General features: G+C 46.7%; 1 protein-coding gene across 1 annotated transcript; it reads left to right on the forward strand.

The window, feature by feature from the left end:
• Positions 1–9,574: 9,574 nt before the first annotated feature.
• LOC146392063 (uncharacterized) lies at positions 9,575–10,482 on the forward strand (the record flags this gene model as incomplete). Its single annotated transcript, XM_084945896.1, has 1 exon — positions 9,575–10,482. A coding segment is annotated over one exon (837 nt), but the record flags the coding sequence as incomplete, so codon positions are not given.
• Between the last annotated feature and the right edge of the window lie 3,683 nt (positions 10,483–14,165).

A 14,165-nucleotide genomic window follows, 5' to 3' on the forward strand; every position in this document is an offset into this window, starting at 1 on the left:
CTGACTGAGAGATTTCTGAAACAAATTAAGACGTGCAGCTCTGCTATCACTTCCAACATAAGTGAAGACAGAAAACTAAACAGCAGTGACGTTTGTAGGGTTACTCAAGTTGGGCTAGCTGGTATATAATGATGTGCTACGTGATCGCTAGATACACAGCTACGTTAGCATAACATAAACACAGTGAAGCTGGAGGAGGAACGCTAACTTTTTCCACTCAATAAAAGTTAATGTGAGGGTTCCCGATGGTTAGGGACAAATGCAGTCGCATGGCAGGATGCTGTAAACAGACCAAACTTCAGTCAGGAGAACAACTGAGATAATCCATCCACAATATGAGGTTAGTCATTAATATACTGCTGCGTGAGCTGGGCTGTAGTGACATCATAAGGTTTTAAAAACGAAGCTTTAAAATAAACAGTGGTAATAAAACTGAGAGAGGCCGACAGTGATCACTGACTTTTTTAGGGGCTTGTTCAGATTAAATAGAACAAGATACAAAGCATTAAAACATGTTACACACACAACAGCCTTAATAAACGCAGAGTAGTTTTGACCCTGAAGCAGGGTTCATACGTCATCACTTAAAGATCGGATTCCTTGCTGATGATAGATAGACGGTGCATGAGCTGGCAGTGTGATGGCATGCTGATATGTCACAATGACAATCATTTTCCATGCTTAGCCTCAGCATGTATTGTAAAATGTTTTCTATATTTGTTTAGGTGACCCTGAATCCTCCCTTAGTTATGCTGCTATAGGTGTAGACTGCTGGGGGATGATGGGGATGTTGAGTATTTCCTTTTCAGTCACCTTTCTCACTCAACATGTGTTAATAGACCTCTCTGCATTGAATCACACTTGTTAATCTCTCTCTCTCTTCCACAGCATGTCTTTATCCTGTCCTTCTTCTCTCACCCCAACCGGTCACAGCAGATGGCCCCGCCCCTCCCTGAGCCTGGTTCTGCCGGAGGTTTCTTCCTGTTAAGAGGGAGTTTTTCCTTCCCACTGTCGCCAAAGTGCTTGCTCATAGGGGGTCATATGATTGTTGGGTTTTTTCTCTGAATGTATTGTGGCGAGCTCAGACAAGGAGGAGACGGAGGTATCGTTTGGTCTTGCTGCCCGTGAGCTAGCCAGGGAGCACAGCCGTTTATTAACATAGGCAGACCAGCACACCACAACAACAACAACAAAAAAAGGCGCTCTCTCACCCGGAAACACACAGTCGCAGAGAGAACGTCACCTGTAACCATGGCAACAGAACAACAAAACATAACTGTCAAAACAAAACCCCGAACAGCCCTGACCCGCTACATAGCCCCCACCTAAGGGGTCAGTCGTCCCCGACAACCCCATTACCCAACACAAAGTCCTGCAAATGTCCAGGTGTCTTCTTCTGGCGCACTGGCTGATCTCGACCGGCGGGGAAAAAGTCACTCAGACTAGAGCATGGGGTGCCACCAGCATCCCCTGCCCCGGCATCTGCTGGAGCGAGCGGTCGGTACGGTGAGAGTCTGTCCTGGTGCAACACCACCATGCGCCCCGGGCCCGGCATGCGGATACGGTACACCACTTCTGTTAGCCGCTCCATGACCTCCGCCGGCCCTTGCCAGTGACTGCAGAGTTTGCGAACCGGGCAGTACACCCAAACCTTGTCACCAGGCATGAAAACCCCCCCTCGGCACTTGGTGTCGTAGGCTCTTTTCTGTCGTACTCCGGCGCTGGCCTGGGCCTGGCGGGTGTAGTCATGAACCACCTGCAGCCGCTCCCTCAGCCTCCTGTAGTAGTCCATCTCTGGCCCACCATCAATCTCCGGCTCGGGGGGGGACCCGAACACCAGATCCACAGGCGTCCGGAGCTCCCGTCCAAACATCAGAGCAGCAGGTGTGCACTGGCTGGACTCCTGAACCGCAGTCCGATACGACCAAAGGACCAGGGGCATATGTCGGTCCCAATCCCGCTGGTGGCGGCCGGTGAGAATGGCGAGCTGGGTGGCCAACGTGCGGTTGAAGCGCTCAACCAAGCCATCGCTTTGCGGGTGGAGCGGTGTGGTTCTCGTCTTCTCCACCCCCAGCCACCGGCAGATCTCCCCGAAGACCTTCGATTCGAAGTTACGCTCCTGGTCACTGTGGAGCTCAGCCGGGACCCCAAAACGGGTGAACATCTCCTCCACCAGCTTCTCAGACGTCGTCGTTGCGCTCTGGTCTGGCACCGCGTAGGCCTCTCACCACTTCGTGAAATAGTCCATAGCCACCAACACATACCGGTTCCCTGACTCTGTGACGGGAAAAGGCCCTAGGACGTCCACTCCCACTCCCATTGGGGCCCCCACCAGGTACTGCTGAAGGGGGGCAGTGGAGCGTTGAGTTGGGCCCTTCTGTGTCGTGCAGGTGTCACAGCAGTGCACATGAAGTTCCACATCCCGTCGACAGCCAGGCCAGTAGAACCGTCCCCTGAGACGGCGGAGAGTTTTGGCATTCCCATAGTGGCCGGCCCCCACCGAGCCGTGGACAAGCTTGAGCACCTGCGACCGCAGCGACCGAGGCACCAGCAGCTGCAGTAGATCTCTGCCCTGACCGGGGACCCGCCATCTCCGGTACAGGAGGCCGTCGTGGGTCTCCAGGTTGTTGTACTGGGAGTAGTAGGCCTTCACTTCGGGCTCCTGTCCCGACACCCCCGTCCAGTCTGGGCGTTGCGCCGCCTCCAGCCAGGCCCCCACCTGAACCAACGTCGCGTCGGCCTCCTGCTCCCGCTTCAGCTGCTGCGTGGTCAATGGGAGCCATCCCCCTCCGCTGGCCGCGGCCTGAGCAGTAGCCACCCCCAGCGCCTCCTGGGCCCGCTCCTCCTGTCGCAGACAGTAGCGGCACTCGACGGCCATGCAGGGCCGTCTGGAGAGGGCATCAGCGTTGCCATGCTGTCGACCTGCCCGATGCTGGATCTCAAAGTCGTAGCCCTGAAGGACCTCCAACCAGCGGACCATCTGACCTTCCGGGTGCTTGAAGTTCAGGAGCCAAGTCAGAGATGCATGGTCAGTGCGCAGGAGAAACCGGCAGCCGTGCAGGTATGGCCGGAAGTGCCGCACCGCCAGCACTACGGCCAGCAGCTCCCGCCGAGTCACGCAGTAGTTCCTCTCGGCTTGCCCCAGAGCACGGCTGAAGTATGCCACCACCCGATCTCCGGCCTCGTCCTGCTGGGAAAGGACCGCCCCGACTCCTACATTGCTAGCATCAGTGTCCACAATGAAAGGTTGCCGGGCGTCGGGGTAGGCCAGGACTGGAGCTCTGGTGAGGGCCCCCTTCAGCCGCGCAAAAGCCACAGCGCAGGCATCACCCCAGCCAAACGGCTGGCCCTTGTCAGTCAGGCGGTGGAGGGGGCTGGCTCGAGGGAGGGAGATTTGTCGGGCTGAGAGGCTGGGGCTGAGGTGAGTAGAGATGACCCAGAGCCACTGGCGCCCGAAATCTGCTGAGCGGCAGCTGCCCGACGCCTGTCTTGTCTGTCTCTGGTCCCCTCCGCTCCCTGCTTTTGACCCCACTGGAGGGCCAGAGTCTCTGTGCCAAGAGTGATAGCCAGCTTTGCGACGTCAACGCAGGCCCCCCAGCGGGTCAGCAGATCAAGGCCGATGATGCACTGGTCCTGAATGTCAGCAAGCCAGAAGTCGTGCACCAGCTCCAGATCCTTCACTCGGATCCGCAACGGTTTCTTCCCCCGCATGTCAGTTCTCTCCCCCGTCACTGTCATCAGCTGGGTGTCGGGGGGTGACCAACCCTTCACAAGCGGCCCGGACGTTCCAGGGAGCACACCAGGTCGTATTAGGGAAATGGTAGACCCCGTGTCCACCAGGGCCCGGCATGGCTGGTCCTCAACACAGCAGCTCAGGTAGAGTCCCTTGAGGTGCCCGACTCGGCCCACCACCGTGCATCGTCCTTGGAGGGGGGCAGGAAGCTGGAGCGGTGGTCCCCTCGCTACACCGCTCCCTCCCCGTTTCGATGAGGCTGCGTAGTTCTGGTCTTCGGGGCAGGTGCTGGGCAGTCACGCGCCACGTGGCCAGGCTCATCGCACCGGTAGCAGCGGTTGGTCGGTCGACAAGGACGCTGTCGCAGTCTGCGGCTCTGATTTGGGGGTAGTTTGGGGGGGCACCTGCTGGTTAGGTCGCGAGGTGAGCACCAGCTCGGTCCTTTCAGCCTCAAGGAGCGCCTCATGGAGAGTTTGAGGCATGGCCAGGCGGACGTGTTGGCGTAGTCGCTCTGGAAAAAGTCCTCACAGAAAAGCATGCAAGCTGAGCTCCTCACGGGCTGCTGCTGGGAACTCCGGGTAGCCACGACGAGCATACAGCAACACATCCACTGCAAAGGCGCCCAGGCTCTACCCCGGCCGACGGCTCCGGTTGGTCAGCTGCTCCCTGCTTTGATCAGTGGAGTGCCGCTGCCCGAATCGCCTCTCGAGTGCCATGGTGAGGGCCTGGAGCTCATGCTGCTCTGCCGGGGCTAGGTCAAGGAGTACCTGCAGTGCATCTCCTTCCAATGCTAGTGCTAGGTGTGTGGCAGCCTCTTCGTCGCTCCAGCCACTATGCCTCGCGGCTAGCCGGACTTGTGAGAGGTAGGGCTCTAGCGGGGTTAGCCCGTTGTATTTCGGTACCTTAGCTGGCGTTGTAGGCATAACTGCTCGCTGTCGGGGGCTTGGTGCGTCGGTCGACAGAGGCAGCCCATGAAGCATTGTCCTAGCGTCTGTCGCGATGGGCCGCCGCGATGGGCCGCCGCCACGGTGCGCTTGCGCCGTCGGGACCCGTCGGGGGACTTACATGGCCGCTCGCTTCCTCTCTCTTCAATCGCCAGCTTCCCAAGCAGCGAATGCTCTCCTCGACGGCTTGCTCCAGCCTCCGAATGTCTCTCTCCATTACGGCGAGGGTGAGCAATCCCACTTCTGACACCAATGTGGCGAGCTCAGACAAGGAGGAGACGGAGGTATCGTTTGGTCTTGCTTCCCGTGAGCTAGGCAGGGAGCACAGCCGTTTATTAACATAGGCAGACCAGCACACCACAACAACACAACAAAAAAAAGGCGCTCTCTCACCCGGAAACACACAGTCGCAGAGAGAGCGTCACCTGTAACCATGGCAACAGAACAACAAAACATAACTGTCAAAACAAAACCCCGAACAGCCCTGACCCGCTACAGTATTATTGTAGGGTCTGCCTTAAAATATTAAGCACCTTGAGGCGACTGTTGTTGTGATTTGGCGCTGTAATAAATAAAATTGAATTGAACTGAATATGTTTTGCATCCTGGACAATGAAGCTGACAGAGGAAGTGATGGGAAAGAAATATTTTTAAATCTTAAATCTTGTGTTTAAATCTTAACACCCAATGTTTTCCTGGATAAATCATGTTAGAGCCACTGTAATATTACTTGCAAAGTATTCGTTCCTTTTTGTTCCTTGTTATTGTTTCATTAATTTCTGAAACATTACTTTCTTTATAACATGCTAGTTTAGAATCTCATCCCTCCACCTCTTGCCACTACCATAAATCCATCCTCTTTTCATATAAGCATCGAAACTAATAAACATAATTGTGTTAGTTTTGGCGTCAATCAAGTCATGCGTATGAGAACTCACAAACGAACTGTCATGTCTACACTGATACAAACATACTCGTCTGGTTTATTCACTGTGTAAACACTGCATGCAAAGTGCACCAGACTAAAAGTAAAAAGCCAGTCCAGCCAGCAGACAAGTGTTTACCAGCTTAGAGACAGAATAAATTTGCACCTGTTATGAGTGATAAGCACAGCAACAAATACATGAAGCAATTCAATGTGCAAAGTTTGTGGCATTTTTGGCAAATATTGCATTATTGCTCCTGTTAGGAGCGATGCATGCCTCACTTTATGCAATACTGGACAGCGTGGCTTCTCTCGAAAAGAAAGGGACAAATTAGACAAGTTTGCCTTGCTGCTATAATTCTCAATCAGCCTGGATAAATAATTTGTTGCTGTATGAAAAAACACCTTCACAAATCACAGACTTCTTACTGTTTCTCACTGATAAAAGAAAGAGGAACAACACGAGGTTCCTTTTCTGCAGTAAACCTATTCGCCTTGGAGCTCTTTTACCCAAGAATTCCATCAAACTTTATGTTTTGTTTTTCACAATAACAACATTGTAAGCATTCAAGGAAAAAATATTTACGACCTTCAGACAAGTACCTCATTAATTATAGCTACCTTATTGTTTACTGATGTTTATCTAGACAGTTGCCTTCCCATCAGCCTCTGCAAACTCTCTCCAATAATTACTTCATCCAGAGCAGCAACATGCTGCCCCTAAGCACCACGTGCCAAGCCTTATCTAATGTCTCATCTAATCATTGAGCTTTTCCAACCTTTCTCTTATTGAAAACTTCTTCAAAGAATAGCTGTGAAACAACTAACTAAGCTAACTTTGCAAAGGACTTATCTATTTGAGGAAATTTCAGTCCGGATTCAGAGCACAGAAACAGCAGTAGTGAACGTTACTAATGACCTTCTCATGGCCTCTGACCATGGGCTCATCTCTGTGCTTGTCCTGGGAGACTTCAGTGCATCATTTGATACAGTTTGTTACCTTAACCTCCTAAGACCTGAACTCTTTCATGGCATGCATTTTTAATTTCTCTTTGCTACTTGAGCTGATTAGGACCTGATGAATGTAAAATCAAAGAATTATCTTTTTACCTGATTTTGCTCTATAAGGGTCTGATATCCACATATGAGGACATTCGTTTTAAATTTCGATAGACCAGTGGCAGTGTAATGTTCTCGTAAGAGATATCAGGCCCTTATAGAGCAAAATTAAGTATTGTGGTCTAGACCAGCGGTCCCCAATCCCAGGGAGTCGTTTGGTACTGGGTTGCGAGAGTTGAGGCTCGGGTGTGAAATTTATGGTTTTCAGGGTTTTTATCAGTTTTTATCGTTATTTTTTATCGTTAACTCGGTTTCCCTGGATCTTTTCCTGTGTGCTATGAATAAATGTTCTTTTTTGTACCGTTACTGGTTTTATTTTGTTGTATTTATCCACAACACCTTAAAGCCGGTCCGTGAAAATATTGTCGGACATAAATCGGTCCGTGGGGACCGCTGGTCTAGGCAACGCAGAATGTGATGTCCACATATGTGGACACCAGGTCCTAGGAGGTTAAATAAAATTGGCATTTTCCTGTATTATCTTTAATATTTCCAATAATAGGATTGGTATTAAAGGAAATGTGCAGCAGTGGTTTCAATCACATCTGATAAACTCAGATTTTTGGATGTAAATGGCTTTTCTTCACATGCAAAAGTTAATCGTGGACTTCAGGGTTCTTTGCTGGGACCAACGCTATTTACATTATACATGTTTCCCCTTAGCAGTATTATTAGAAAACACAGTATATAATTTTACTGCTTTGCAAATTATACCAAGCTTTATTTATCTGTGAAGCCAGGGGACACAAATCATCTAGTTAAACTAGGCATGTCTTACTCTGGATGGCATTACCTTGGTCTCCAGTAACACTGTGGGGAACCCAGGAGTTGTTTTTAAACAGCATATGCCCTTCAATCCACACATTAACAAATATCTAGGACAGCCTTTCATTCATCTGCCCAATATCACAGAAACATCCCGTCTTAGGTTGACGCCAAAAAGCTAGTCATTCATTCATTACTTCTAGGCTGGGCTACTGTAATTCATTATTATCAGGCTGTGCAGTTAATCCAAAAAGCTGCAGTGACAGTACTGCAACAGAGCAGAAAGATAGAGCATTTTTCTCCTGTACTGGCTTCTCTTCATTACCTCCTCTTAATTACAGAGTTTAATTTAAAAGCTTTCTCCTCATACAAAAACGTCCTAACAGCCTTCAGCCATTAGACAGTTTGTGTCCATTTGGGCCAGTTAGACACCCTCTCTACTTTTAAGATTAGTCTTTGTGTCGGATGTGGTGACCCTGAACCGTCCCTTAGTTACGCCGCTATAGGCTCAGACTCCCGGACTTTGTGTGATCCGCTGGTTTCTTCTCCAGTCACCTCTTTTTTCTCCCCACTGCTACACGTCCAGTCTTTCCCATCGCCCCCAACCCATAGCTGGTTCTGCCAGAAGTTTCTTCCTCTTACAAGAGTTTTCCCCTCCCACTGCTGCATAGAGTTCATTCATAGGGAGTCATCTGATTGTTGGGGTTTTCGTGCGGTTGTTAGCTTGCAGAACAAAGTGTCTTTGGGTGGCTGCTGTTGTAACTAGGTGCTGTATAAACAAACTTGAACTGAATACAACTAATGTCAAAGTGAGTCAAGTAATGAGTCATTCTTAGCTGGCAGCAGTTGTTGTAGTGATCACATCCTTGTTGTGGGAATGTCTCTACCTGCCCTACAGCAATACATGACATGTTGACAGCACATGCTGGCTGTTTAGTCAACTCTTCAATCATACATCTAAAAAGAAAAAAGACAAAATTATATGAAGTTGTATTAGTTACTGGTTTGATATTAGTCTGTATAAAAGGCTCTTTGAGGAAACTCCTTTTTGTCTCTGTGCCATAAAAACATACAGGTTAGGCTGATGTCCGCTGTTAAAAGATAACTCTTGGGCACAGATCCTCTGCGTTCGTGAGTCAGATCCAGCTTTGCTCACAGACATGACACCACAGAGTGAGAATGAGCCAACTGAGCTGAAGCAACCGGCACTAATAAGGAGAAGAGAGCTGGGGCTCCTCACACTCACTGTTTTCCATTTGCCCACGCCGGCAGCCAGGCTGGGATGAGGGGCTAAAATGTGATTTTTTTAAAAGAAGGGATCAACGCACAAGAGGTGAAACAGGGCAATGACCTTCAGTCGCGACTTCCTGTCTATACACAGGTGAGTTCCTTAGATATTAGAAACGATAGACGAAGGTTAACAAAGCTGAGGAAATGATCTAAATCAGGGATGGGCAACTCCAGGACTCGAGTGCTGGTTTCCTAAAGGTTTTAGATCTCACCCTGGGCCACCACACCTGAATCAAATGATTAGTTTGTTCCCAGGCCTCTGGAGAACTTCAAGACATGTTGGGGAGGTAATTTAGCCATTTGAATCAGCTGTGATGGATCAAGGACACATCTAAAACCTGCAGCCCACCCCTGATCTAAATGAAGCTAACTTTTATAATTAATAAGAGCAGTTTCAAACGTATTGTTTCCCAGATACTTTTAGTTAAGGTTTGAATACACACATACTGTGAATCATGAGAGTTTTTATACACATAAACTGGTATATAGCTACTTTGCTTAGGAAATTTTAAAAGTTTGCACGTTATATTTATTTTCCAATTAAAAGCATAACTTACTGCTGTATTTTTCAGTGTAACTTGACTTATAGGCTAAATGAAGTTAACATGAGTAATCTTAAGATTCCTGTAAAGCTGAGGAATTTATCAGTGGTTTGTTTGCTTGCCTGGGCTTCTGCCTTCATGAGTAGTACTGCCTACTCATAAAAACTCGTCTCATGTGTAGACGAGATAAGTCAGCAGTGAGTCTGTGGTGAGGCAGCGACAATTTAGAGAATTATTTAGTGTCTAAACTGTTTTATGTCATTCTGAGCTAACCGCCCCGTGCTGCACTCTCTGCAGGTCGCATCAACTTTTAAAGTCGATCTGGGAGATAAGCTGCCTCTGCCTTCCTGGTTCAGTCACAAAAGGGGTGCACCCGGCCTCCAAAGGATGGCTACGCAGGTTTTTACTGCTGAAGCTGGTGACGGTGCTGCTGTTCCCCCATGGGGTGGGCCTCCCCCTGCTCCTGGGCTGTGTATTCAGCCTGCGTGCTCTGTCGCTCCTGCGCTCCCCTCACATCTCCACCAAGCCCTCCACTGTCCTCCTGAGCCACCTGGCTCTCTCAGATAGCCTGGTGCTGCTGCACTGGGCGATTCGGCTGGGAGCGACACTGGGCAAGTGGATGGAGGAGGCGGGCTGGAAGGCGGAGGTGAGTTTTATGAAGGACGGGAAATTGGTTTGGTGGAGAGAGGCCGCAAAAGTGCTCTGTCATCAGCTGCTTGATGCACATCAGCTGGCCTCTCTGCTGCTGTTGGGTCTGCTGGGACTCGAGGCCACGCTGGTGTCACGCTGGCCTCAGCAGAGTCAGAGATTCAGGACTTCTCGCTGGGCGCAGCTCAGCTGCCGTCTGGCCTGGATGCTTGTGCTGCTGGAACTCACGTCTTTGCTACACTGCAAAACATTGCAGGACTTCAGACTTCAGACGTACCCCTCAGCATTTCAGGATGCTCAGATTTCCTCTCCTGGCATCGTGCTTCCCCCCTCCCTGCCTACTTTCTCATGTTATCTGAGGAAGATGTTATGGCTGGTGAATTCATGGCTGCATTATGCCATCTTCTACGGTCAACCACAGAAGAAAAAGAGTTCTTATCATTAGACCTTTGTAAGAGATGGGGAAATGGTTGTATTTATACAAAAACAAAATCTTATTTATAAAAACATATTTTACAAGCCAGACTATGTAAGCTTTTCTGCGAATAATCTGTCATACAGACTATTTAATTTTAATTTATAAAACCAATAAAAAAATATACTAATGTAAAAATGAATGCTTTAAAATGTTAATAAACATGAATTTGACTACAGAAAGCAAAGTAGAAGTTACACTGGGCCTTCTGTTCAGCTGGAACAGGAAATACAAGTGTTTCATACTTACAGTAGTCATAAATAGACAACTAATCAGTGACTAATCTATCATCTGCATTTCCATTTGCATAGTCACTTATCCAGTTCAGGAGCTTCAGAGTAAAATGAAAGGGATTTATATAAATTCAAAGCTTTATTTTCATAAACAGATAATCATTGAGGAAAATTTGCTTTATGAATGATCTGAGGAATTTGCTTTAAAACATAATAACATTTTAATTTCTATAAATGACCTTTAATTTGACCTTTAATTTGAGTGCACCTCTCGCCCTATGACAGCTGAGGTAGGCTCCAGCTTATCCCAGCAACTCTGATAAGGATACAAGGAAAAGAGAATGGATGGACTTTTAATTTGTATCATATTTGCTTTATCTGGGATTGGGGGGGGAGGGGGGGGGGGGGGGGGGCTGCATTGTGGAGTTTATTCAGGTTTTTCAGGGGGAAAAGTTGCACTGTGACTTTATGGTATCAAATGTGGTACACTAGGCATCGAGGGGTTAATCTTTGGAATTTTTGTGTTTTATCTGTTACAGGCGGAGCCATGCACTAAAACATTCCCTGCTTTATCTGCATCTGTTTGAGTCTTAATGGGACTATAATTGACAAAAGTAATGTAATGTTATATTCAGTAAGAGTTAAAACATGTGACTATAACCATTAACTCATTAGGAAGCTCTTTACTGAGGTCACATATCAAATATGAATTAGTGTAATTTTCTCATAAACTTCTAAACAATTTTTCCTTTTCTTGTTTTCAAAGTCGTCACACCCTGCTCGGCACGACGATTCAAAAAGAGTTCACATTTAAGCCGTTTCACTTTTCAGTAACCACATTTAATGCCCATCTTTTATGTACAGTGTTTTATGAACCGAGCAGAGAAACGTCTGAGTGTAAGACATAAAAAGACTTTTTAATTCTTTTAAATGCAACTTTATGTGTAAACACAAACTAAAAGCAAGTTTAGTTTTTTTTTAACATTACTTGGAGTAACACTTGAAATTTGCTTAGTTTAAAATGATGTATTGACATATATTACTAAAACGAATACTTTTGGTACAACAAAATGTGTTGCAACAGGGCAAAACATCCTTTAAATGGGAATCTGAACACACACGGCTTTCACACTTGATTTTTGAGAGGCTTATATGACATGATCAGCTTTACGTGCAAATGCACGCTCACTTGTTGTCTCTCCCTTATTTAAACTGGCAGCCAGCCCAGGAAATGGTGTTAATACCAGAGTGCAACACAATAAAATGTTTGCTGCGGTAAAACCACACACTAGAGCTCATAACAGTCTTTTCTAAAAGGTTTCCAGTTCACTGCAGCTTTTCATCATTTCTTTTGTGCGGCAAAACGGAAAACAACAACAAAAACAACAAACTGGGATGGGTCACAAGGAAGCTCTAATGAATGGAAATGGCCTCAGCGTAATTTCCGTAATGTCTTCTATTGATTTAGTTTGTTACTATATGGATAGTACAAATGCGCACACGCTGATTGGAAAATAATTTTCCTAAACGATTTAATGGATGGTTAGTGAAATGTGGGTAACTTTGGGCAGGACCAAAGCCACAAACACTCAGCTTGGCAGGCAGGGCTGTATCAAGACATGATCTAACCAACCACCACAGTCATACCTGAACTCCTCACATTTGTCACAAAGCACATGAGAGATTCAAGATAACGACAGGCGCTTACATCTGGATAGAATCTGCGACATAACCACATCACACACAGCAGTCAGTGCCGAGAAATATGTGCTCTGTCGCTGCCATACATGATGAAATTAAGGAAGTTCCAACCACAGAGAGGGGTGAACACATTACATGGTTCAAAGTTAATGTGAGCAGCAGCTTCCACGTACTTGTGAGTGAATCCAGAGTTTGTTCTTGCAGTGTGCGGTGTGTCCAGCAGAAGGAAGCACAGAGCTGCTTGCGCTGCTTCTTTACATAATCCACTCCAAGGAGCTCCTGACACAGTGTAAAAGACTGAAGAGGATCGAAGAACTCTGCTTCTATGCGAACCTATTTACTACTGTGTTTGTGTGTATCAGTGTGTAGCTGCAAACTCAAGTGTTCCTGGAAGAAATCAATTAAAGCTGAAAAGCGAGGAACAGCTTAAGAAAGAGGGGCCTCGGTGGCCGCTTCCTTCCCGTGATGTTTGGCAGTGGTCGCCCTACACAGACTACTTTGGCATCGCAGCTGTCACTCACAGGGGAACAATGTGGGAGGTTACACTTTTAAAAATAACAACATGTCCTGTTTGTTCTCTCAAGAATCAAGGTTCATCTGCACTACAGGCTGTAAAGGAGAGACCGTGGTAACTGGGTCATTTCATCTCAAATCAACATGGGCCTTGTGCTCGACCGGTTTGCATCAAAGGTTTACGGACCGAAGTTTGTATGTCTGTAATGAGCCCTCTGACATTTAGACTTCATCTTCTCTCAGCTTTGATCTTTGATGTGTTGTCTTTCAATTTTAAATATAAGGCTGAAATTGAAATTTTTCATACCTTGGGTATTTTCCTTCTCATGTTCCTGTTTTCTCCCACTGCCTTTATCTGTAATAATAATAATAATGCGTCTGCTGTTTTGCCTCCGTGCTTGTGGCCTTGGTTTCACTTCTTCTCTGATCCTGCTAACCATGATTCTCAGGAAGGCTGCCATGCTCCTCGAGTTTATCTACTCTTTTTTTACTCTATCATGTAAAAGTCACCAACAACCTGCCTGTCGGCCACTTTAAAACTCTTTCTGTGTTTGACTTTTACTAATTAGCAAATGGACCAAACCTGTATCCACTCATTGCCAACAGCCCTGATAGGACCTGATTTATTTGTCCTAACATTTCTTGAAGATGAGGTTGTGATACATTCATCAAAAACATGTCATTTGTCACCAATGAAACAGTCAGTAACATATAACAGTACAGAATGGCCTCTAGTTTTGACATGTAGTTCAACAGCGCCCTCATTTGGACTGTTTAATTTTTCCAGTGTCAAAGAACTCGTAAAAATCCATCAGTCCAGATCATTAAGCCACATGCTTTGTCACACTGTTGCAGCTATGATGTCTGTAAAGAAATCTATCAATTAATGTGCAGATTTTCACCAACTGATTAAACTGACAGTAAGTTACAGTTTTACATTTTGTTAAGTATATATAATACAACATCAGCTCACACAAAGAGTCACAGGACAAAGACCATCCACTGGAAGCATTCACCAAACTGCACAGCAGTCCATCCATTAGTACATTTTATGTTTTTAAACCTGCTGCTCTGGAGCTGCTCAAAAGTGATGAATGTTAAGATGAAAATTCATTCTTTTTGTTACATTTTGCTGTAAATGTTTCTTTAGATTAAACAGCTGTAAAAAATGTCCGGCCTATAAATGTATATTAAAAAAAAAAAACAACAGCAAAAAAAGTTCATCATAGCCTACTTCTACCACCTGACGCCTTGTTCTCATTTATTCTGGTGAATCT

The sequence above is a fragment of the Perissodus microlepis genome, chromosome 2 (assembly GCF_051167445.1).
Source record: "Perissodus microlepis isolate ML-2025 ecotype Zambia chromosome 2, ASM5116744v1, whole genome shotgun sequence".
NCBI classification, from domain to species: Eukaryota; Metazoa; Chordata; class Actinopteri; order Cichliformes; family Cichlidae; genus Perissodus; species Perissodus microlepis.